Here is a 26,908-nt window from a genome sequence, read left to right on the forward strand (position 1 = left end):
CAAGCACTGCATAGAGACAGAGATAAAGTACTGTAAACAGTAGAGTCCTTTGAATATCTTGCCAAGGTCACGATAATAACAACAGCCAGAACTACTGATGCTAACAGAGATATCCACGTCGAACCCGAAAACATTCGTGGTATACTTTCCCAGCGGGGATATCTGGTTCCGCATGGTACGTACCATGACATGTGGTCCCATAAGTAGCCTCTCGTGACGTCTAGTAAATGAAAATCTCTGACGACAATGGTTCCAAATGCGATGTCTGCCTTCCCGTAAACAATGTCTTCAACGAATCCTGGAAATCCAGTGTCATTTCTAGTGACAGACCAATATTTGTTATTAGGTAGGAGATATTCTTCGGACATATTTAATTTATGTGTTATAAGTCTTAATAATCTGATCTCCCAGCCATCTTCATACACTAATTTGAGGATGTCTGACTTGAAAAATCGAGGTCTCAAAACAGAGAAAGCAGTCTCTATGGTGTTTATTCTTATAGGACAAGACAGAAAATTTGACTTGATCTTTTGTGGAAAGAGGTGAGTGTTATTAATAAAATACCCATCACCTCTCATGAGCCAGCTGTCCATTAAAACGATATCTTCCACTCTGTCACATTTCTCCGAATCTTGATACGGAAACCAGGTGTAAGCATTCAACTTTGGGACCTCACCAATACTAGGCACCAACGTAATAACATTCACGATCTTTGCCCTCCAGACTTCTTTAAGAAGTAGTTGTGCTACATAACTCGTATCTTCGCAGTAGCTTAAGACAGCCAAAACAAAGCGAGCCCTGGGGTTCCAAGAATCCATGACAGAGAGAGGCAATAGCTGATGGTACAGATTTGTGGCTACTTCATCCAGATTGTGCTCGTCAACAGATGTCAGTATGATGTAACTGCCATGTTTATCCGCGTCCAATCTGAGTCTTGGTGAAAATGTACCCTGATACACAGCAAGTGACCAGCGAGTAAGTTCTGGGATTAGCAATTCTTGTACTTGTTTTACATCATTTGTGATATTATTGAGGCCTTTTCTTGGAGCTTCCAGGAAGGAACCGGGAAGATCACTTTGAGGCAAGCTCACCACAAGAGTTTGTGTTGGTTTGAAGTGAAGATCACTTATAACTTTGAGACACCTCACCACATGGCGAGTGGGTGACACAAAAGGTAAATCATTCTGTACAGGAAGGACGATGCAGAAAAGATGTATTAGTAGTCCAATTATCGTATAACGCAACATATTTACAACAAGAACTTAAAGCGAGAGAATAGTACTTAGCGGGTCTTAATATGATATAAAGTGAAGAAGTTTTCAACTTTATACATACGTTCCTTTCGCGTTATAAAATTCTGCCTAATTTGTTGCATTTATAGTAAGTTTGAACTTCATATCACAATCATTAACATAAGACAGCTCCTCAAAATAAGCAATTACACTAGAAACTTGAAGTAAATTATTTTATACCGGTACTTATAACTAGACATTAGTAGAACTTCCTTTTAGAACGTAACATATTTCATACTACGCCAAGATTTTTAATCGTCACTATTTTCCAGTCAAATTTATTTAAATAAAATATCTAAATTGCATCAGGATGTATTAAATATCGATTTTAAGATATGTTTTAGAGTTTAAATGTAGTAATCATATTTTTCTTCGCTGAATAACGGAAAACATTGTTATCACAAAAGACCCAAGACATGTTTACACAATTCTGACGGCTTTCCATATATGTAACAAACGATTATTTACCAATTGTTAGTAATAAAAGAAGCTTAAGGTGCAACATATTCGTATCTAGTTACACAGTATTATAAAGTATTTGGTTTCTTGTCATCAAAGAACTCTAACGGTGAGATAAATGTGTAAAGCATAAATCAAGCTGAAATACAAAGCTTGAATGTTTTCGTTGCTTGTTTCGCAGGTATACACAATAATATTGACTTAAAACGTGTAATAATATCTTACAGAAGGATTCTACAACAAATAATGACTGTATTATACAGGGTGAACCAGCCAAGGCTAGACTCCTAACCGCACTCACGGCGGCTGATTCATACGTAAAACATTACCATATGCGAAGGATTCGTTCCGCGCTTTTGCGGTTAGTATTGCGTAATGATGTTTTTACCGAATTCACAATTTATTTTCGAAATGACGTCCTTGTGATATCTGGCAGGCTGCACATCTCCTGAAGACATGTCCAGCAACTCGCCGCAGTTCGTTCTCCGAAATGACTCGAATTTCGTGCCGGATATTTTGAGTTCCTCAAGTGAATGTGGGTTATTCATGTGAACTTTACGTTTAACCACTGAAGTGAACCATGCTTTGTCACTATAAAAATGAAGACGGGGTCAAGTAGTTCATCATACACTGACTGCTGGAACCACATGCAAAACCTAAGTCTGCTCTGACAATCGGGTTCCGTTAACCTCTGAACTACACGAATTTTGTAAGGTTTTAATTTTAATTGTTTCGTAGCTCTTATCACTGAAGACTGTGACACCTCTACCTACTGAGCTACACTGTGGAATGATGTACGACTTCTCTCTAGTCGGTGGCCAATTTCATCTAACATCTCCTCAGTGAGAACACGCTTCACACATGTTCGTTTCTTATCCAATACTGAGCCAGTTGTACGAAATCTTCTCTGAACTGTAATTATTGCTTTAAAAGGTCTGGCGAATCAGGGAATGACTGACGGAAGTTCGTTACAACTGTTCTCCAAGATTCGTATTTCACAAAGTTGTCGTAAACAAACACTCGTTGTTCAAGGCTATATTTCATAATTAACAAAATACTGCACTCTAAATGTACGGTATGCAGCTGCACCCTCACTGTGTGAACGTGTTTATTTAACTAAACACGAAACGTACGCGAGCAAGAGGTCTGATCACTGCGACGGCGCAGCAGTTACTATGCATATGACTTTCCGCTGACGCCGGTCTAGCCTTGGCTGACTCACTCTGTACTTTAATGGTGATTCTTTGAGATGTTAGAAAATAATGAATCTATGCAGCAAAGACTAGCTGAAAAAATAACTCCGTTGTGTTGATGAATATTTGTACCATTCTAATCGCTCAAGTAAAGTAGAGAATTTTGAATTTCAAAGAACAAGTTACATGTTTATTTCTTTACCAACTTTTGTCAATAATTTTAATTCTTCTTTCGGCATAGAAGCGATATTGATCATTCCTTGAACAATTGCCTTTAAATATTTTATTCAGTCTCACTTATACAGCAAGGTGATAAAGAATTTCTTCTCTTCACGTGGTGTTTAAGGACTAAACCTATATATCATTACACAAGTTAACAAAGCAGAATACAGTTTTATAGGAATTAATAAATCTAGACAAAATGGACTGCAACAATGGATAAAACTTTACTGGAAAGTAAGAGAAAGCTATTGTGACGTAAACTAAATGAGTGTCGTAGGAAAACAACATTTGTAGTAAACAAAAAAGTTCTCTGACACATTGTGGGCTAATAATGCTTAAGGAGTCTATTACGAAGGTAGGTAAACATTTTAAGCATTAAGGTAACTATTGAAAAATATTACAGATAGAAAGCGTGATTAACTTTGAAGAAATTCATCTATCAATTTAACTGTAGTTTATACAGAATTTCTGGGATTTAGGAAAAAGGCAGGTAACTTCCGCGTAAAATTGTATAATCGTTCAAAAAATTGTATACTTACATTCATTTATTAAAATTTGGAAATTTATCGTTTGAAGAAGTGGAAAAATTCAATTATCTTTGAGCAACAGTAACAAATATATATATGACACTCGAGAGGAAATTAAATACGAAATAAATATGGGGAATACCTGCTATTATTCGGTTGAGAAGCTTTTATCATCCAGTCTGCTGTCAAAAAATCTGAAAGTTAGAATTTATAAAACAGTTATATTACCGGTTGTTCTTTATGGTTGTGAAACTTGGACTCTCACTTTGAGAGAAGAACAAAGGTTAAGGGTGTTTGAGAATAAGGTGCTTAGGAAAATATTTGGGGCTAAGAGGGATGAAGTTACAGGAGAATGGAGAAAATTACACAACGCAGAACTGCACGCATTGTACCCGATATAATTAGGAATATTAAATATGGACGTTTGAGATGGGCAGGACATGTAGCACGTATGGGCGAATCTAGGAATGCATATAGAGAGTCAGTTGGAAGGCCTGAGGGAAAAAGACTTTTGGGGAGGCCGAGACATAGATGGGAGGATAATACAAAAATGGATTTGAGGAAGGTTGGATATGATGATAGAGAATGGATTAATCTTGCTCAGGATAGGGACCGATAGCGGGCTTATGTGAGGGCGGCAATGAACCTTAGGGTTCTTTAAAAGCCATTTGTTTGTACGTATATTTATTTATTAAATAATTATGTGTTAGTGTAACAATACATCGTTGAAGCGAATGATATCAATTACATCGATACAATTTCTACGTTTAAACAAATTCACTTTAGTGGACAATTATGTCTAATATATTTGTACAAAAATAGATTAGCATAACTTTCGTAACGTGATAAGTTGTATAGAAAGCTGTTTGTGTGTTCTTGCAAGAAATGCAAGAAAATAAAAGTGACCTCACGATTTGAAAGAAAAATACAGGGCGATTCAGAAAGATGGAAACACTTTTAATTTGCTATATTTCCTGAACTATGTGTTGTATTTTAATTCTGTCGAGTATATTTGAAAGAGGAAGGTGTAAAGTTTCGAATACTACCACTAGAGCGCCCCACCGCACTGTACCGTCAGCTGTTTCGAATACGCTGCACTGTACAGTACCACGTCAGTTGTAAACGAGATGGCTACTATGGAACATAAGATTTTTTGCGTTCGTGAATTCAGTAGAAGCGAGTCTGTGACTGCTGTGCAGCGTGCATTTCGGCGTAAGTTTAATTTTACACCTCCAACGAGGAAGAACATTTATCATTGGAATAAACAATTCGACGAAAATGGCTCTTTGAATAAAGGTAAAAGCCCAGCTCCGCCCCATTGGCACCTGAATGTTCGACGTTTTCTGAATGAATCTCTACCTCAACGATGGATAGGCCGCATGGGAATTGCAGACTTGGCACTTCAGTTCTGGCCACCGAGGTCCCCCGACCTGACAGTCTGTGATTTTTTCTTGTGGGGGTACGTAAAAGATGCAGTTTACGTACCACCTCTTCCCATGAATTTGAATGAGCTAAGAAACCGTCTCACAGCTGCGGTGAACTCAGTGACGCAAGACATTCTGCTACGAATGTGGGACGAATTCAGCTACCGCCTAGATGTTGTCCGTGCAGCCGGAGGAGGGCATGTGGAACATCTTTAATCTTCCATGTATGTACAATCAAATGTAATTTACAGAATTAAAATACAACACATAGTTCAGGAAATATAGCAAATTAAAAGTGTTTCCATCTTTCTGAATCGCCCTGTATAATTATGATGTATCTGAATGCAGTACTGATTCTTTTTTATTTAAAAAGTTGTTTAAGAGCGTATGTAAGTATAAAAATGAATTAAATGGAACATGGAAAGGACATGGAAATGATAATATGAAAACAACATAACTTTCGTTTCTAACACAAATTGATATACTACCAATACTTTTCGGTAAACTGCTTACAATCAGCCTCTAGAGGCCTAAACTTATGTGCTAAAAATGTTGATATTAGGTACCTGGTGTTACACTTATGAACCCCCCCAACAAGTGCTCACAACACGCAACAAAACACAACTCTCGCTGACTAGTAGGGGAAGGTGCCGTCAGCTGCGGTGAAGGGGTCCCAGCTGCCCAGCCCCACCATCCCTGCGCTCACCTCCCACAGCCTCTTTGCTGCCTCTGGGTCGCGGGCCTTGGCCGGAACCTTCTCCTGTTTGCAGTCACTACACAGATATGCAATTGCACATTACTTAAGTCTGTTACTGAGATCCTTAGTTTCTACATATTTCTTAATTTATTTTATGCTCGACCATGCCGAAATGTAGTAATTATACACCTGGTAGCAGTCCTTTAATGCATGTCATTAAAGTACACCTACTCATTAAAGTACAGGTGTTCAGCCAATGACAACTCAGCTTACAGGTGTTCAGCCAATGACAAGTCAGCTTTGTACCGTTATAAAACCGCAAGTATCGATTATTCTCGGATATGCAATCGAAAGAGAATTAGCGAAAAGTCACGGAGGCTGAAAATCCGGTACTGTCGCAGAAGGTTATGTTCTGTTACTATCATAATTAGCGTTAATTGTAAATAATATTCAAACAAATTCAATTTGTCATCTCGTTTTTCAATGTAGAATTCAATAATCAAGGTTATATCAAGTTTAACGGGATTACATCAAGGTCAATGACATTATTGTTCCTCGGAAAAAATCAATACTTTCGCGTCTGCGCACATCTCACAATTCACGACCTAGAACAAGGTCACTTCCGATCTTGTCAGATACAAATAAAATGTATACATCTGAATAATTTCAAGTTAGAAATATGGTCGAGCATAAAAAGTCGTATGAAACTTGCCTATAATGGTAATTAAGACGCTCGTATGAATATTATGAAACTCGCTTGCGCTCGTTTCATAAATATCCATACTTGCGTCTTAATTACTATCATAATAGGCTCGTTGCATAATGTACTATATATTACTGATAAAGTAAAGAGACCACTATTATGGCATATTATGGAAAATAGAGGCTTCCCGAAATAGAAACAACTCAAGGCGTTAGACAAGGATGTAGCTTGTCCCCTTGACAATGGAAACAGCAAAACTCTTATGGCATAAAGAATTACTTAAACACAATATACATAGGTTGGATAAAAAGTAATGGCAACACTGCTGTCACGTGACGATGGTGCGTTCGAGAGTTGCCAGCTGTATGGACATGAACAAGGACTGTTAGATGAGTAAGTGCAGCCAGCGGCGACAGTACTCTCTCAATCTACTGCATTGTGTAGAACGTTGACTTTCATGGGGATAGTGCGAGCGCCTTAAGACCACGTTTACAAAACTAGAGCAACGTTCCTGGATCAAAATTGAAGTGACACGAGGTCGTAGTGCACAAGAATGTTTTCAGGGACTGCATGAAGCATATGCCGATGCAGCGTTGCCATATCGCACAGTGGCACGATGGGTTAAAGCGTTCCAGAAAGGCAGGGATGTGAAAGTGATGTTCATTGTGGCATATGACATTGATGGGGTAATACTGCACCACGCTGTACCTCCAAGGCAGACGGAAAATACGGACTACTGGAACATCCACCGCACTCACCCGATATGATCCATGCGATTCACCAAAGTGAAAGAACCACTGCGAGGGACCCGGTACAATACCAGAGACGAACTTGTCCTTGTTTTAGGGCGGTCAATACGGAACATCAACAAAGATGGACGCGCTGATGGTGTACGACGCCTTCCAAACATTTGGCAAAAGGTAATAAATAAGGGGGGCGACTATATAGAAGGTACGTAAATGTTGTACCCCTGTGAATAAAGCCATGTCAGAAATATCGAACTGTTGCCATTACTTTTTATCCAACCCAATATTATATGCAGATTATCCAGTGATAATCCAAGAGAATGAACATAATCTCCAGAGATTTATACACAGTCTATATGCACTAGCTTCTGAATACAACATGAAGATTTCTACAAAAAAAAAAACCAAAGTTATCGCATTTATAGGGAAATATCCTATAAGATCGAAGATAGTAGTGAATGGTACCATTATAGAACAGGTTTCCCATGTCCAATATCTAGGATACGACATTGGCCAAGATTTTGACAGTTGATATTGATAGTAAAATTTCAAAATTTAATTCAATATGTGGAGCAATACGAAACATTCTAAGAAGAAAAACAACGAAAGAAACGCAGATGAAATTCTATAAGGTTATGGATCTTCCTACTGTATTATATGGATCCGAAAATTGGGTGCCAATAAAAAAAGAATGTGAGTAGAATTCAAGCTAATGAAATGAAATTTCTTAGATACCGTACGTTAAAGGATATACACGACGAGACAGAATTATATATGAAGATATAAGGAATGAACTACAGATTAGATCACTTAATGACAAAATAGAACAATACAGAAACAAATGGTTAAATCATATAGGAAGAATGCCTGAAGGAAGAATACCCAAACAAATATGTTCATATAATCCACAGAGAAGAAGAAATATTGGTAGACCAAGGAAAAGATGGCTCGACCTTGTTGACCAGAACAGGTGAACTCACCTAAACCTTGATGGTTGAACAAGAAGAGGAAGAAGATTATTGTTAATTACTGTCAGAAATTTGCTCCTATTTCCACGATTTCCTTCAGCCTAAAAACATAGGACTGATTCTATACATAAATACCTTAAAAGCATGCAGTAATGTTTGCGAGGAATCACGGCCAACTGTACAAAAGGTCAGCCCTTCGTTCTCTCATCCTTTTGCACTTGAATACAATACATTGTCACGATGAAATTATAATTAAACTAGACAACATTGAAAGAACTATTTAACATGCGTTCCTGGTGCAAAAAGGACGATTCTTGTTGTTTTATTTTTAATGTTATCGAATTATATTACTATAAATAATTTGTAACCACTGTGCATTATAAATGGCAGCAAAATTTTTGAAAAGTAAAGCAAGATAAAATAAAAAGGAGAAGAAAAACAACGGTTAACTTAGAAGTCCATTTCTCACCTGTAAAACAGTCCTGTTTTGTCAGCCAGCTTTTCGTCCACAGAACAGTATATTGAGGTTTGTGCGCCTTCTTCCGGAGTTTTAAAGAAAAGTGTCGCAAAACCTTTCAATATGGTCTCTGCCCCTTTGAAGAATGAGTCATCCAAATGACGTTGAAGTTCTGTCTTCACAGCCCCCGGATGAAGCGAGTATGTGTTTACGCCAGTTCCTGCAGCAACGAAAGATATTTTCAAAATGGACATACTTACTTTTTTTTACAAATAAATAAAGCGATTTTGTACAACATTACAATAATTATTATCATCTTTTATTATTCTATTTACGTGTAGAAGACTGAGTCATTGTGCATTGTACGTATACAAACCCTGGGGGAATTCTATGCGCGATTTTGCAGCTCAGATATACAGTCTGATCCGTTTGGGAAGACATAAAATAAAACACTATAAAATTTATAATGGGGGTGCTGTAGAATTCATTTCAGTTCCAATGTGATACTGAAGCACGGGAGTCTTGTATCATCATTGTTACAACATAAGAAACAAAAGAATTTACTCAGCAATGACCGAATAAACAAAATGCTTCTTGAATAGATAGATATTTTCTGACGTAGCAATCTGCCATGTCAGTGGGCGAGTGAATACCCATAATGCAATCATATGGAGACGTGGAAATCCTCATGTCTCATATGAACTGGAACGGGCTAGTCCTAAAGTTAATGTTTTTGTTGTTATTTGTTGTTGTTGTTTTCTAATGCCAGGCGTTTGACAATAAGATCATTTGACTTCTTGCACTCCAATATTTTTCGAAGATATTATCATGGCCAGCCACTGAAGCACAGATTTTGAGGTGTTCCGAATCTATTTCTTGGTTTGAGTTGCACAATGGGCAGTTAGGGGACTGATATATTCCAATTCTATGCAGGTGTTTGGCCAAACAATCATGGCCTGTTGCCAATCTAAATGCAGCTACAGACGATTTTCGTGGTAAATCGGGAACTAATTGTGGATTATGATGCAGAGAGTTCCATTTTTTCCCTTGAGATTGTGTTATCAAATTTTGTTTGTTGTAGTCTAAGTATGTAGACTTAATAAATCTTTTCACAGAGTAATACATAGATTTAGTAACAGGCCCGTGCTGTCCTTCTTTGCTAAAGCATCCGCATTCTCGTTTCCCAGGATTCCACAATGGGATGGTATCCATTGGAATACAATTCTTTTATTGAGTGATATTAATTGAGAGAGCATTTTAGTTATTTCTGCTGTTTGAGATGAAAGTGTGTGTTTAGAGACTATTGATAGAATAGCTTAGATATGTTGAAAAACTTTTTCCAATTACAACTTTAACAGGAAAACAACATGAGTATCGTGTTCCTCATTGGGCAACAGACGTCCGTGATTATCTCGATGTCACATTTGGTAACACTGGTGTGGTCGACGAAGGCCAATTGTATGGCCTCTAAATTTCCCAGACCTGACACCACCCTATTTCTTTCCCTGGGGTTTCGTGAAGAATGATGTGTCTACACAGCGACTCAGGGACATTCATGATTTCAGAGCAAAGATTTTCTCAAACTTTGAGGAAGTTATCTCTGAGATGTTAGACCACACATGGGAGGAATTATCCTCAAGATATGAACTGTGTCGCGTTCGCAATAGTGGGCACAATAGTGAGGTCTAATTTGGACAAAACTCCCATTCTTCTGGAATGCATGTACAAATTATTTAACAATAAACAGCAATATAGTACAAATATATATAAGTTCAATCATAAGACATATCTCTTTGCAAATGTTTATTGCTCACTATTTAGTCTGTATTTATACCTGTAACATGAGTTATATGTATATACATTACTTTCAATTCTTTCAAACTTGTATTGTATTGAAATCAATTATAACAACCTTATACATAAAACTCACGAAGATTCATTTATCATGTATATTATACTGCTCGTTTGTCAATTCATTCAAGTTTCAGATCACGTATTTTATTATAACTTATGATGCCAAATAAGGCGAAAACATTAATATATATTTAATACCTTCATGGCAAATAAACATTTGCAAAGAGATATGTCTTATGATTGAACTTATATATATTTGTACTATATTACTAGACTTAACTGAACATAAACATGAACTGCAAATTAATAAATAGCAAGTTCTCATTTTATCACGTTTTTATTTTATGTCTTTCAAAACGGATCACCCTGTAGAGTCAATTTTCTAACGGTTACCAGATAGCAGTGGCAAAGGAAGATTTTAATACAACAATGAGCAATGGACCAGCAAATGTTACAATTTATCACATTTCAGATAGAAAGGAACTAAAATCAACTTAAAAACAAATTTCAAGTTTTCATATGAATCAATAAAACGAGTCATAAAAATAATAAGTAACAGCGAACAGGCAAAACATCAAAATTCAAAATGGAAAGAATCACTCAAAGATCCAAAACTAATTCCTGATCTACCTCGAAAATCTGCCGTGGCCATGTTTAGATTGATTACTGGTCATGATTGCCTCAGTAAACACCTCCATCGTATTGGAGTACTGAATTCACCTAAATGCTTACTGTGCACCAGAGAAGAGGACATGGAGATGGAGCACCTGGCTAATTGTGAAACTCTTAGGACGTTTGTGGACCTTCCATCAAAATATTGGGAAGCAAGAAGGATGATGACTTCATTGTTAAATCCAGAGCATTAGATACACACACACACACACACACACACATTTCAGATAGAGTTATTCCAAATTTAACCACCCACCTTGGAGTCTAGTGCTCAATTCAAGGCTGAACAACACGTTGGCCAATTTGCTTTGAGCGTAAGCCTTAGAGGGGCCGTACGATTTCTCCAGATTCAAGTCATCAAAATGCATTTTTCCAACTGCAACAAAAATTCGACATTTTATGTGTGTGTTGCTATATTTTATGTAGCAACGTGACAGAGAAGCACATTCTACAACAAATCGCTTTATATTGCACTTACATTTAAGTGCGTAAGATGAGACAGTAACGATCCTGGCAGGAGCTGACTGGATGATGCGGGGCAAGAGCAGACAGGTGAAGAGAAAATGGCCCAGATGGTTTACACCGAACTGCAGTTCAAATCCGTCCTCTGTCTTGTTTTGCGGACATGCCATCACCCCTGTAAACAGTATCAAATATGAAACATGTACGGGGTTATATAGATAGTTGATAGCCGTCCTAACCAGGGTTTCATAATCGGCCTCCTAATCAATTCTAAATGAATATTTATATTTAATTCAATTTTTTTCTTTAATAGAAACCCTTGTTAGGTAGGCTATCATTGAGAAATTTATTGGAAATGCAACAAACAATTTAGGCTACAAGACAAATTACATTTTATAAAGAATATAAGTGATGATTAATTATGCTAATCGATGATTTCAGTGCAGTGGAGGATATCATGTCCAGGGTGCTGTCAGGGACTTTTAATTTTCGGAAGACTTCCGTGGGATTGTGCCTCTGGCCCCAATCATAATTCCTATAACGTCCCACGTTTTGATGTTATATTTGGTCCCCAAATCGCTGCAACATGGCAGACAAATTGTCCGTTTTTCTTTGCAGACTTCTCTAGGTTGTTCCTCGCTGTTCTCAAAACGGACTGTGGGATCGAGAATGAATCCACAATTTTTTTTCGGTCTATAATAATGATATCTGCTCTTCGAGTTGAACCGTCAGCAGAAAGGCACCCAATTTCCTCGTACACCTCATACTCGTCAGCCCGGCGAAGTTCATTGGCAACCATGGAGCGAATTTTATTATATATATTATATATATATATATATATATATATATATATATATATAGTAATCCCCAACATTTAGAGCTGGTGGGGAGGCACATTTAGAGGAACCTTATTGAACACTGAGAAGTAGAATGTGAGTTGTGGGTGGAAAAAAAAGCTTTGCATAAAAACTAAATTGAAACGTTGTCTGATGTTTCAAAATTATATCTCATTCTATTAAGAAATGTGTTTTCAGACAGCCATTCCTAAAAGCAGATTTTTTTACGCCAGGTAAGCGTGTTAAAAATTAACTATAGCTAATACGATAGCGTGCGGAAAGTACTTTTAACACTAGTGCGAAAAATATATTTAACACTGTCTTTCAACTGTTTGCGCCAGATGTCAATTGCTTTCCACCAGATGTAATACGGCAGCAGTCGCAACCGATCAATAAAGCGGTTCGAACAATTGAAAATTTACCTTTAAAATGACTGTTTATAGCTAAAAAATGTACATAAATTAAATATATATATTTTTTTCAATGCCACCAAGTTGTCATTTGACATTTCTAGTCTCTCCCAACAATGGCTTATTTGTAACCCACTTCCGTGGTTGGGGCGCCTTGAAGGCGGAGTTACGCTGCCCCGATGAAATTATGGTAGGATGATTAAGAAGTGCCAGGAGAGATCTTAAACCTAAGCCTAACCTAATTTCCAGACCAGACATTTCCCTTTAAGAAAAAATCCCTGTGTTCTAACAGGGAATCGAACCCGGGACTTCATGAACTGTAGTCAGAAGCTCTGACAAGTAGCGCATGAGCTGGTCATAAATTAAATATATATTTTTTTATTTCTATTTGGTTTATTTTACGACGCTTTATCAATTACTCTGGTTATTTAGCGTCTGAGTGAGATGAAGCTGATAATGCCAGCAAAGTGAGTCCAGGGTCCAGCGCCGAAAGTTATCCAGCATTTGCTCTTCATGGGTTGAGGAAAAACCTCGGAAAAAACCTCAACCAGGTAGCTTGTCCAAACCAGGATTTGAACCCGGGCCCGCTCGTTTCACGGTCAGACATGCTAACCTTTACTCCACAGCGGTGGACATATATCTCTTCAACAGCTATTTTATCGATAACTATATGCAACAATTAAGAATTGAACTTAATTATAAAAAAAATTTCTGGGCACCAGGACATCTCGATTTACAGTCCACTGAGCTGTAACACAGCTTGTTTGTAATGTGCTAAAGATTGACTATTACAGTGAGGGGGAATACAGCGTGGGAAATGTCTGTATATCAGTACGAACGAAAGGCTTCCTAAAAAAATAATTTGCGATACACATGGTAACTTTCCACCAATATGATGTTATAGGTTTTTTGCTACATACAATATGAGCTTTCGATCTGAAAATCTTCAAGGCTGTTCACTTACACCCTGTAGGTAAACAAGAAAAGCTACATGCCAATTTAATTTGGAATATTTGCACGACAGCTTCGAAAGGAGTTCAACAAAAGAAGAGCTCTTTCTATAGACATTCTATGTCTTTCAGATAATGAGAAAATTTCAGGCTACTCAACTTCCCAAACCATCTCTTCGCTAAGGTCACTATTATATTGGTGTTCAATAAATAGCAAATAGGTGAATATAATGAGCCACATATACAGAGCGTTCGCCTACGGGTGAGGCCAGGAAAGTGTCATGTACTGATATGCCGCTTTGTGCGCGCAGTTGTTGAGACACGCTCGACAATCAAGGACATCAAGGTCGACAAGTTATCAGTTGTCAGCCAGATGTTGCAGTATTTAACACGTACAGTGCAGTTTCTTGACACAGTTGCTTAAATATTCAGCGTTGTGTAAAATTTTTTAACAATGCAAAACGCAAAATTCACGCTTGAACAGAGAGTTTTTATGTATGATGCATATGTGAAAACAGAGTCATGTAGAGAGGTGCGTAGGCAATTTGAAGTGAAATATCCGGGTGCTCCAATTCAGGGTAGAGAAACTGTTAGACTCTTGTTAACAAACTAAGGACAACAGGGTCGATAAATGCTACAATTCCTAAGCGAAAACAAAGAGTATTGACGGGAGAAAAAATTTATGAAATCAGTGCATCATTTACACGCTCTCCTAATAAATCTCTAAGACGTGTTTCACAGGAACTTAGTGTTTCAAAAACATCTGTCTTTACTGCTGCTAAACTTTTAAAATTAAAATCCTACAGAGTATAGTATAGAAAGCGGAAGCTTACGGATAGACGATTCCCGCAAACGACACCGCAGGCAGGCCGCTTTCCTGGCCCCACCCGTAGGCGAACGCTCTGTATAAGACAATCGGTTTATGATCTCAAAACATCAAATTGTATAGCCTATTTCAAATCCATCCATATCGTTTTGATCAAATGTCACCAATATGATAATAGTGTTGAAACAACAGAAACATTTTTTTCTTAACAATCCTGCCTCGTAACTGAGAAAAAGTCAAGAATATAAGGAATCCAGCACCGATCATGATAAAATGTACCCTTACAAATTCCTGAGATAAGAACATTACCTGCATTGTTAACTAGTAAGTGGATTTTATCTGTCTTGTTCAAGATCTCCTGAGCACACCGGCGTACAGAGGCGAGGGACGCCAGATTCAGGGCCACGACCTCCACTGTACCTGCTCCCTCGACATTCTTTGTTGCATCCCTGATGTCTTGGGCAGATTTCTCAGCTTTAGTCATATCTCTGCATGCCATAAATACTCGAGCACCTGTAGTATAAAAATGAGCGTTACGAAGGTGACACATACTTTCTTACCATATGTTTTACGTGCTTCGTCACAATTACATTCCTTTTTATCATGCTAAGGTTGATAATACGCCACAAGAAAGAGTAACCTCCTTCCAAGTAAAATCCTTATGAGTTTAAGCGAAACTTGTGGTTGTAAAAAACGGTGTTGGACAGGTTTCCTGTAGCTGCTCCTTCTACTCCTACCACCGTCCAAGCATTTCTTCACAATTAATTGTTATCATTATCACCTTCACATCTGCGCAGTTTTCGTCCTCGGCTGTTTGGTATTTACTATCTAACCGTTGGCTCTAAGATTCGCAGCCAATGGCAATGGATTTTGAAGATCGATAAAATTCTTAAGTCTGCTGTTGTGGCTACGTGGATGGCTTCCTCGCTTCATAACCAAGCGGCCCGCGGTTCAATTTTCGACGTGGACACTGGGGGCCGTATTCATAGACATTTTTAGCGCGGGCTTTCGGTGGATGATCAGCGTTTTTCGTATTCATAAACCAGTGTTAGCGATAGGATATGATTTGAATTCTGTACAAGTAACCAGTGGATAGCCGGGGATAGCTTAGTACGCTCGTAGCGCGTGCTGCGAAATGTCTATGAATAGCACCCTGGAGATTTATCTTCCGTCTACGGGACTGGATGTTAGTCTCTTGTTATGTACTGCCCTGTGTTGTCTCAGCGGTGGCTTTGCGCCGTGCTGACCACATGTCCAGGAGGCCCGCAATGTATGCCTATCAATTATTGGTCCATAGTTATATATCTTCTCATAAACCGCATTGGATTGTAATTTGGTAGGAGGAGAGGAGATAAAACAGAAGAAGGAGGAAAAAAGAAGAAAAAGAAGACAAATTCTTATATGGGAGGGAAAAAAATTTCTGAGTCTAGTGTCGTAGAACTATGGTACATAAGCAGACCCTGTTTCTGATAAAGGGATCCAGGAAAAATTTGTTTGTCATTTATAGTGTACAGTAGTGGCAAAAAAGAACCGGGCCGGCGGAATAATCAAAGTCCCCGAAATGAGCCACTGTGCATGCCACGCCCGCAATCACAAGATAGCGAGTAATCTATTGAAATTGTTGTAGTTTCGACTGCTGACGTAGCCCATTTCGAAAGCCATTAGAAAATAAGCGGGTAAAATTCATGTTCTGGGAATAATAAGTTAATTAAGCAGTAAAATATCGCTGCAATCGAAAAGTATTGGGAATAAATTTGAATAAGGAACAAAAAGAAAGTTCCTTTCCAGGTAGGATTCGAACCACGAAAGTCTTAGTTACCAGTCTATCGTGCTCTGGAGTGAACAAGGCTCTGAAATCAACTACAAGAATCGGTCCGTTTTTTTTGCCACTACTGTACATCTGAAAGTTAAATAAAATGAAATATTTCTATTATTACTACAACTACTTTTACTACTACTATAAGGAGAAGACTAATGCACAGTGCCATCTACCTCGTGAAACCAATACTGTTTTACGTATCAAGTAATAACGGGATTTCGTGGAGATGTCGCCTACACCTGTGATTTAGAGCGTGGCACCATACAAGCTACAAACAACAGGCAAGAAATTCCAATGAAGTTCTTTTGTTTCTTCTGTATTGTCTCCAGTGCAATGTTGGGCTACTATAGCGCTGACGACACGATCAGATATCTAGATAATCTTGATAACTTGGATGGAATATGTCCTCATGGGAAAGCAACAGGCCTCAAATGTCGGTATAGAACGCCTCTGTTACAAATACGATCGTGAAATTAGTCATAAAACTGTTGTAGGGTAATATATCACTAAAGAACGCCTCGTTAATATTAACTTATTTTCGATTTTATGTGACAATATGCCTGTAAATCGTTGCGAATATAGTTTTTTGTAGTTCATACTAATATGTCTGTAAAAAACTTGTTATAAATATAAACCTTTGTATAAATATACGTGTAGATACTATGTGATAATGTGCTAGTAAACAATAATATTTGATAAGATAAATATAACTTCAAGTGAGGAATTTACTGATAAAATGTTGAACGGATTATTCGCAGATTTGATTCATAACTAAGTACCAGTATCTTTTAAACTTGAAAGTCATCTTTTCTTTTGTTTATAGGCTCGGATTTCAATTTGCGAATCACGAAACTGCGGAGTCACGGACCTTAATCAGCTGTTGCGTAAGAGAAAATTGTATAGTTTGGTGACTTCTGTCGTCCTGCATCCTACAGATCACGCGGCTATGCATGCCCTATATTATATAATTTAGATCATATTAGAAAAGATTACAATAAATTCAGAATGTGTGAATAATATGTGTTAGTCTTCTGGTTTTTCTCACGCCCTTGGACCTGGCACTGTTAACCCAGATCTATTCTTTCCACAGATTTACAGCGTCTAAGTTACGTACAAGAGGAGCCTCTGGCTGGTTACCGAGCTCGTCGCTCGGTTACTATATTATAGTCACGAAGCTTGAGTTCTGAGGGTGCTAGAAACAATAGACTGTGACGGTACTATTTTGCAGTGCCTGTAATGAGGCGATATTAGCGATCCTAGCGGTGAGCAACTATCTAATGTTTGCATATTTACTACGTATTGAGCTTCGCGACTGTATATACTAGACTGTGGCTCTACCTTGACCAAAGCTACGAGTACTTTCGACTTGAGGCATTTATAACCTAGCAAATACAGAAATCGGTTCCTACGACAACAAAAATCAATACATGTTTGCCAACACGTAATAATACGTATGTCGAAAACTTGTTATCGATCTACATTGAAGCTGTTATCGCGATTCAGTGCAATCTTATCTCGCATTATCATTATATACTAAGATATTTCTGATGCTGACAATTCGATCAGTATGCAGGCAGACTACCTCACGTGCTTGTTAAGATTAAAATAAGATAATAATTATTAAGTGTAGCCTATTTATACCATCGTCCCTGTAGTTTCAATTACAGAAAAGTGGTAAGCCAGTGATGGAACGGTAAAGGAGCAGTAATATAATGAAAATGCCAGGGGAATCCAAAGCATTCGGGAAAACCTTACCTCATTGAAGAATTTGGTCAAATTAATAGAAATATAGTCTTCGAGAATTTTTTATTGTACAAAAGTATGATAAATAAGACTGCAACTAAAATACACAATGTTAGAAAACAAGTAGGCCTATAAATATTTTTCTTCTTTTTAATAATAGAGGGTAATAAAGAAACAAAATATTCCTTACGTATTTGGCAATGTTTCTATTCATTGCAAAATTCCCATATTTTTAGCTTAAATAGTTTGTACTTAGGCCTACTTTGCGAAACGACTTGAATGGGTCAACGATTAATGATCTCTCAAAGGAACAACACTAAGCAACCAGCTATAAAAGGTATTAATGACTGGCCCTCAAGAAGGTGATATTATTAGAGGGTATAATAGGGGAGGAGATGTGATGCTCACTTCTCTGACGACACACAAAAGTCGATAAAACATGAGTAAGCCTATTAGTGTAAGATCTAAATAAATCTCTTTTCAAGCTCTGGGTTAAGTACAGAAGTAGGTGATTATATACTTACTTACTTACTTACTTACTTACTTACTTACTTACTTACTTACTTACTTACTTACTTGCTTACTTACTTACTTACTTACTGGCTTTTAAGGAGCCCGGAGGTTCATTGCCGCCCTCACATAAGCCCGCCATTGGTCCCTATCCTGAGCAAGATTAATCCATTCTCTATCATCATATACCACCTCCCTCAAATCCATTTTAATATTATCTTCCCATCTACGTCTCGGCCTCCCTAAAGGTCTTTTTCCCTCCGGCCTCCCAACTAACACTCTATATGCATTTCTGGATTCGCCCATACGTGCTACATGCCCTGCCCATCTCAAATGTCTGGATTTAATGTTCCTAATTATGTCAGGTGAAGAATACAATGCGTGCAGTTCTGCGTTGTGTAACTTTCTCCATTCTCTTGTAACTTCATCCCTCTTAGCCCCAAATATTTTCCTTATTCTCAAACACCCTTAACCTATATTCCTCTCTCAAAGTGAGAGTCCAAGTTTCACAACCATAAAGAACAACCGGTAATATAACTGTTTTTTTAATTCTAACTTTCAGATTTTTTGACAACAGACTGGATGATAAAAGCTTCTCAACCGAATAACAACAGGCATTTCCCATATTTATTCTGTGTTTAATTTCCTCCTGAGTATCATTTATATTTGTTACTTTTGCTCCAAGATATTTGAACTAGGTGATTATATGTATCTTATTAAACCAAATCAGTGAATTTTAATAAAGATAACAACAATAGTCGGCCTGGTTGGCGCAGTTGGTATAGCGCTGGCCTTCTGTGACCGAGGTTGCGGGTTCGATCCGGGGCCAGGTCGATGGCATTTAAGTGTGCTTAAATGCGACACACTCATATCAGTAGATTTACTGACATGTAAAAGAACTCCTGCGGGACAAAATTCCGGCACATCGGCGACGCTGATATAACCTCGGCAGTTGCGAGCGTCGTTAAATAAAACATAACATTTTTCTTTTTTAACAACAATAGGGACAGTATCAATCAACAGACTCAATATTTGGCTTTAGAAATAATAATTTAAAAATATAATTATAGTGTTATAATTTAATAAAATATATAGTATAATGAAGGCAAATGTACATAAAAGTTATCTTTTTACAATACAATATATTGAAGAGGGATTTCAGATAAGAGAACTGAGAACAAATTTGATTGGTTCATTGAAATCGTCCTCGCGGGTCTTCCGATTATTATGCTGGTTTTAGATCTGACGTCTGAAGATGAAGGATTTTAAAAGGCGACAAAATTCTTAATATGGATTCCTTAGAAAGAGGAGTAAACCTAGGAGGCCCGTGTAGTAAGTCACTGCACATAATAGAACCCTGTTTTTATACAAGGCTCCAGACAAAATCTGCTTACCATTTCTCGCCCACATTGCATTCGACACCGAATAAACTCCACTGGTGAAAGCGTCGTTGAATAAAATACTACTACTTGTACTACTACTACTGCTACTACTGCTGCTGCTACTACTACTACTACTACTACTACTACTACTACTACTACTACTACTACTACTACTACTACTACTAAACAGATCTACTACAACATATTTCCCTACACACAATTTAAATTCCCTTCGGTAGATGCGAACAAATGTCACAATATGAAACAGTATTAGAATATAGTTCCGTGCTTCTTTGACCTCAACACTAGAGCGAGGTAGTGCGGTAGGCATCACGCTTCGACCGTCTTTTACCACTAGAGAATATCTATATCCAATTTGACAGGAGGCTGAATGGACTCCGAGGCCGTTCTGGAAGTTCTTTCAATGGAAAAATGCCCGCCACCGCCTGGAATTGAACCTAGGACCTTCGAGTACGTAGTCACTCTACCAACGAACTACCCCTACCTTATGAATATCTGCATACATTTTTTTAATTAATTGTGGTATTTAAAAATAATTTAGAATAATGTTCGAAACTTCTGTTAACGGAATATCAATAATAAGTCATCGCCTGAAAAATATTCTTTTGACCATTCCTAGACAGGTTTTGTGTTTTAAAGTTAATTATCCAATTACGTTTTCACAAAGTAGCAGCATGGCTTTCGCAATAAATTGTTTATTCTATTTCTCTCCACATCGTTTCACCTATTGACAGGCTGTGAAGAGAAGAAAACTAAATTTCAATATAGTCTGAGACTATAGAGAGATTTTCCTCTTACTTTAGATTTTATTTATAACTTTAAAATATGAAATTATGTCATTTCGTTAGAGAATAAATAGCTGGAATTACAAAAATTCTTGATGTTAGAGTCGGTGCTCAAAATATTTGTCCTAGAGCCGCCACTGAGAGAACAGCAATAACGAAAAACATTAAGTGGTTAGGTACAGCTTACAGTAGTAAAATTTTGGAAAAATTCAACATTTTTTTCCTCCATTACTGTATCTTGTACAATAATGAAAATTAGTATGTATAAAAACTATCCTTCTGCTATATGAAAAAAATATTTTTACGTTTTAAAAAAATATTTACATTTTTTTTTTTTCAAAATTCAGTTCACTGTGCAGTGATGAAGCGTTTCCCATATAACTCAAAAACTATCCAACATTCTGTGTTGAATTTTTTTGTGTGTATTGATGCGTATCATATCTACAATATGATGCAAGATCAGTTCTCTACCTTTGATAGGTTGTCTGATAAAAAATAAATTAATTTTAAAAAATGGTCAAATATCAGTATTTTTTTCTAACACAAAATTAATATATATATTAAGGAATGTAGCTGAAATAGCATGATATTGTAAACATGAGTTCAGCAATAAAATAAAATAGATACAACATGAAAAAGTTAACAAGTTTATGAGTTATGAGGAAAATGCTTCATCACTGCACAGTGAACTGCCACCGTTTTGAATTTTGGAAAAAAAAAAAAAAAAGATATAAATATTTATAAGTGAATATAAGTATTTTTTATCGTAAAAATATTTTTTCATATTGCAGAAGGATAGTATTTTACACATACAATTTTCATTATTGAACAAGATACAGCAATGGAGGGAAAAATGTTGAATATTTCCAAAAATTTTACTGCTGTAAGCTGTACCTAACCCTTAAATACCAACATTAAATGATGTTAGTAAAAGAGGAAAATATATTATTTACTCCCTTATTAATTTATGAAAACTAGACCATTTTATATCACGTAAAATTATTAGGCCTATACACAGATTATATTTTATCAATATTTTGGTATTAGATAAAATGTGGCACAGCTATCATAACTGAATACTCTTAAAAATACTCTATAGATCGACAAATCGAACTGAAACCCTGACCGAGTTACTACGTGAGCGCTGGCTGTCTTGTGGAGGAGCAAGTGAGAAAGTACGAGGGGAAGGGAGAGAGCACTATGCACTATGTACTTGCAGGTCCACTCACAGTTTGTCAAACCTGCTAACAAAAGCATTAAAAGGTTGACTAGTTGCCTGCAATGGAACCTTCCTAGCCGACAGTCGAGGCAAAAATGAAGAATCCGTTATTGTGGTAATACTGGAGAGTGGTTCTTCTATTGGACGCAATGCCCACACACACCCTCTCAGATATTTACGTGGTGATTGGTGACTGAATGACGAGGAGCGAGGGAGAGAGAAGAAAGAAAGAGAGACATTCCAGAAGTTGGCGTGTTTTACGGGGTTTCACTTGAAGTTGTCAAACTATAAAATACTGTAACTACTAAACTTTCGAATCCTACAAATCCTACATGAATTTAAAAAATTAAAAATCGATATTTTAAATAATAATTTGTCTTCGTGTGTCTCTTCTAATCATTTCGTCTTAATTAACTTCGATATATGAAAATCTGAAACGAGCATTTCGTTCTGTATGAAATTCGAATGCACTCACAACTTCGAAACATGGATATTACCTCTTTTAACGAAGTCCAACACAGTAGGTTTGCCGATGCCGGTATTTGAACCGGTGACAATGGCAGTTTTCCCGTCAAGACGGACATTGCTTTTGTACTTGCAGCAACAACTCATCGCGAATTCACTGGCAACAATAGATTCACGAACTCACTGGAACAATTCGCATTTGGATCGTCTTTATATCATTAAGGAATGTTTACGATGACGTAATGTACGCTCGCTTCGTGGCCCTAGGCCGCTCAGAGAGCATCTGTCGTGGTTATTATAATGGCACTTTTATAAATGATAGGTTTCCTTTAGTCTCCTTCGTGCAAGTCATGGTCCCGTGAAACTCTGGACGAAATTAGTCATTTGTGACTAAGCATTATGCTAACGATATTGTGTATAGGTGACAAATGCCGATCAATTTGATGTTTTAAAAAGACGTCGTCACAATTTTTATTTTACATTATCATTATACAGGTATGAAGCATAAGGAAAAAATAATAAGATATCATTGATGTTACAAAAAATCACAGATATGCATGATTTCAGGAATGTCGTCTATCTGTATGCAGATCTTTCTCCTAAAACCTAAAGTATGAGACGATTTTTGTTCCTATTCAGTTCCTGCCAGTTAATTAAAAAATGAGTGTCATTAATTTTCTCACATGTTTTATGAGTTTCGTAACAATAATTAATTTCTTTCATTGCATTGCCTCATAAGTGGTGCCTTGTTGGTATCACTTGTGAGGTTCAGACTTGTCTTCGGACAGTTGACCAAACAGCAATCGTGTTGCGAATGATATTGCGTAAAAATGAAGAATCCAACGTGATACGCATGTCGTTTTTGCCCTCAATTAACTAAGAATATAATACATAAAAAAGATATTTACAAATTTCTTTATTAGATGTTTCTTTCTCGTTTCTCCAGCAAATAGGGCTATGTGCAGTATTTACGATTAAATTTATTTCAGAAATATCGTTTTGTTTTTCAACTACTCGTATACGAGTGATAAAATATTCCATTTAACTCCATAACCGAAAAATACAGATATCTGTTCACAACAGAAAAAATATGGGACCATATCACTTCCATCTAGACCAGGTTTCATTGTATTGAAATCTCTTTATTACAAAGGTTTTACCGTACCAGTTATAAATGGTAAATCCTGCCAGTGTCACCAAAAACGAAAATCTATACTGTTTTTACAGACAATTGAAGTGGTGAGATCAATAACCATTCAAGCCTATTTACACAAGTTTCGAGAAAAATGCAAAAAACTTTTTATTTCTTACCTAATTATTATTTTTGCACGTAATATTTCTGATTGTTTTAGAGATCAAGACAAAGTAGTACACCAACTTTTAAAGTCGTAACACTTATAGAAATATCCAAAAATTTAATTTCAAATTTTCAAAAAATGAATGACCAGAAGTGAACTTGATTGGTTATTGATCTCACCGCTTCAATTTATTTTTCTCATCAGTCCATAGAGTGTTCATGCGAGAAAATAATCTTTCGACACACACATTTGTTCCAGGGATACACATAATGAACTCCACTACCCTCTTCAAATTTGAGAGTTCTCCTTCAGTACTTTCAAAAAGATCCATCCAGACTTCATCTAAACATTTGGTTTTGCCAACACTCACCTTGAGAAATTAATAACTCACAATAACATAATAGTCCACCTACAGTCTCCTATAATGATGAAGTACGATGTTTGTGATTTGTAATACAGAATAGACATTCTCAGTTTAGGACTCTAAAATACGGGACGGAAAGCTGTCCCGAAGACTTTTGTCGGGACAACGGGACGCATTAGGGAAAACGGGACGATCCCGTATTTTACGAGATGTCTGGAAACCCTATGTAGGAATGAAAAATTTACAAACTGTGATAATATAGTTCCTATTAGATGAACCCTCTGCTAAAATAATTAACCTAATTGAATAATTATCTTAGGTAAGATCACAAGCGCTCTCATTTTGTCGATAATCCGCAAGCACATAGCACCAGTGAATAAATTATCAAAAGAGATGGAAACTGGCAAGATATTTGAATAAGACAATTTCGCGAATAATATTATATATATATTTAATAAGAAGAAGGGAACATAATTACGTTACTATTAAATAAGATTTTTTTTCCACTCCCACTGCCGTAAGTCTGCTATTATAGCCTTACTAGTGTCTTGTGCAGCAAATGCTGCTGCAAACTAAGTTCGTTCAGATTTATTTTCAATGAAGAATACCTGTCTTTTTGATAGTTATTTGCTTCCATAATAATGAAACATACTCCCTCTGAATGGATTTTTTTAGGCCAAATACTTTTTCTTGAACCTATCCAACTTCAGTTTTTGAGTTTCAACGCGAAAACGCAAGTATCAATGTCAGGACGATAGCAGTAGCTATTTCAGGTCATTGTGGATTGTAGGCAAAAGTTAAAAAAATGTCAGGTTTGCTAAGCTTTCGAACAATAGCATTTTCGTATAGCTGCATCTAGAACTTGAAATGTAGAGGGTAAAATCATTTTATCCTACTAAGAGATCTTGCTGAATTGATCTGGAGACTACAAAATTTTCTAGGCCTTTTATTTTATCAATAAGTAATACCTTTTGATCTTTCCTTAGGAACTGTAATTTTTGCTCTCTCTCGAGCCAATACTGAAGACAATGACACATATCAATATCTACACTACACCGCCATTAAGTATATGAAAAAGACCCAACCCCACTGGGTTAATAAGTATAAAAATATTTGATTTTTAATTACAATATTATTATCTTACTTAATTTTTGTAGTTATATATAGCAGCCACTCAGTAAATTATAGAAATGTAGATCTAAATTAAGATATTCTCTACATTTACTTACATAACCTCAAAACGTTTCACTTTCATGTCATCAATATAGCATCAATATTATGTAAAATTAATGAAAAATAGATGCATCATGATATTAACTATAATAATATTTAATTTCTAATGGTAATAATATCATCAAACTACCTCAAGTTTCGTAGATTTGAATATCTAATACGTAGCTGTACTCAGAAAATTATACACTGCAGAATCAGTTTTTAATAACAAATTGAATTGAGCTCTAAATATGTCGGCAATCCTGCAGGTCATGGCCTTCATGTAATAGCCTCTTGTTTATTGTAGTGTGTGTTTTGTTCTGAAATCCAATCAAGTCGGCCGTGATTGAATAAAATTAGTTCTCAAAACTGACAACAGATGGATTTTGGAAAATAGGAAAATTATGTAGGAAAATTGACATTTCACTGAAAACTACTATTTTTCCGAAAAACTTTGGATGCCAGGCATGAAAATGAGGGGTCACTCATTAAAATCCGTTCAGCCGTTTTCCCGTAATTTCCATTACCAGTTCAAATTTTATATATATATATATATATATATATATATATATATATATATATATATATATATAGATTTTAGGGCAGTAAATGAATTTTACCGTGATACTGTTGGTTGCTATTGACGATGGGGCGTAAGTCAAATTGCTTCCCTAAGGAGTCTGAAAATTTGTTCAACAGACGCATAGCAACAAACAAAAGAATACGCAAAACTCGACGACCCTTCCTACAGCTCTAATATTGAATCATGTAAAATGAAGAAATTTATATTTTTATTGGGTAAAATGTAGGAGTGAAAAAACATTATAATGCAATTCGTGAGTGATGCGGAATTTTCTAGTTTCATACTAACAAGTCATCGGCTAGTAAAAACTACATACATGAAATAAGTATAAGTTACAAACTTTATACTAAGACTTATACATGGCCTTGGCCTCCTGCAATATGAAATTCATGTGTAAACTTTTGACAATAGCTACAATTATGATTAATGAAAGAATAAAATAAATTAAACAAATATATTTGAAGTTATAAGACTTTATTTTGAACTAGGTACGTACTTTCATTTAGTAAATTATCGATAAGTTGAGAACTGGTTGTATTTAAATCTATACCGCGAATATATTAATGAATAATTTATAACATACGGAAACATAATATTAAGATATTTAATACTTGCATTTCAAGACTCCACTGCAAGAATGATGGATCTCACTTTCTTGTCGAAAATGAACCAAGACTGTCAATGCATAGCTTAAGACATATAGAATGTACATACAGAGTTATATGGCATTAACACTGATAGTCATTGTCCAGTAATGATCGGCAAATCACAGTTAAGCTTTGAGCGCTAAGCATTTCAAACTTTCAATT

The 26,908-nt window shown here is 36.5% G+C and overlaps 1 protein-coding gene across 1 annotated transcript; it reads right to left on the reverse strand.

The window, feature by feature from the left end:
- Positions 1-5,607: 5,607 nt before the first annotated feature.
- LOC138706558 (retinol dehydrogenase 12-like) lies at positions 5,608-22,841 on the reverse strand. Its single transcript, XM_069836025.1, has 6 exons — positions 22,675-22,841; positions 15,008-15,211; positions 11,693-11,851; positions 11,471-11,590; positions 8,701-8,908; positions 5,608-5,890 (listed from the first exon to the last, which is right to left on the reverse strand). Exons 1-6 carry the CDS (start codon positions 22,787-22,789, stop codon positions 5,752-5,754), a joined length of 945 nt encoding a protein of 314 aa, XP_069692126.1. The 5' UTR covers positions 22,790-22,841; the 3' UTR covers positions 5,608-5,751.
- Between the last annotated feature and the right edge of the window lie 4,067 nt (positions 22,842-26,908).

The sequence above is a fragment of the Periplaneta americana genome, chromosome 9 (assembly GCF_040183065.1).
Source record: "Periplaneta americana isolate PAMFEO1 chromosome 9, P.americana_PAMFEO1_priV1, whole genome shotgun sequence".
Taxonomy (NCBI): domain Eukaryota; kingdom Metazoa; phylum Arthropoda; class Insecta; order Blattodea; family Blattidae; genus Periplaneta; species Periplaneta americana.

Bases quoted from the DNA above. Each gene is read 5' to 3' on its own strand.
- LOC138706558 (XM_069836025.1), bottom strand. From the start codon at position 22,789: ATGAGTTGTTGCTGCAAGTACAAAAGCAATGTCCGTCTTGACGGGAAA. The intron at 11,852-15,007 runs GTAATGTTCTTA...TACTGTTTACAG, and splicing joins CTTACTAGTTAACAATGCAG to GGGTGATGGCATGTCCGCAA. The intron at 11,591-11,692 runs GTAAGTGCAATA...TTTTTGTTGCAG, and splicing joins CTCATCTTACGCACTTAAAT to TTGGAAAAATGCATTTTGAT.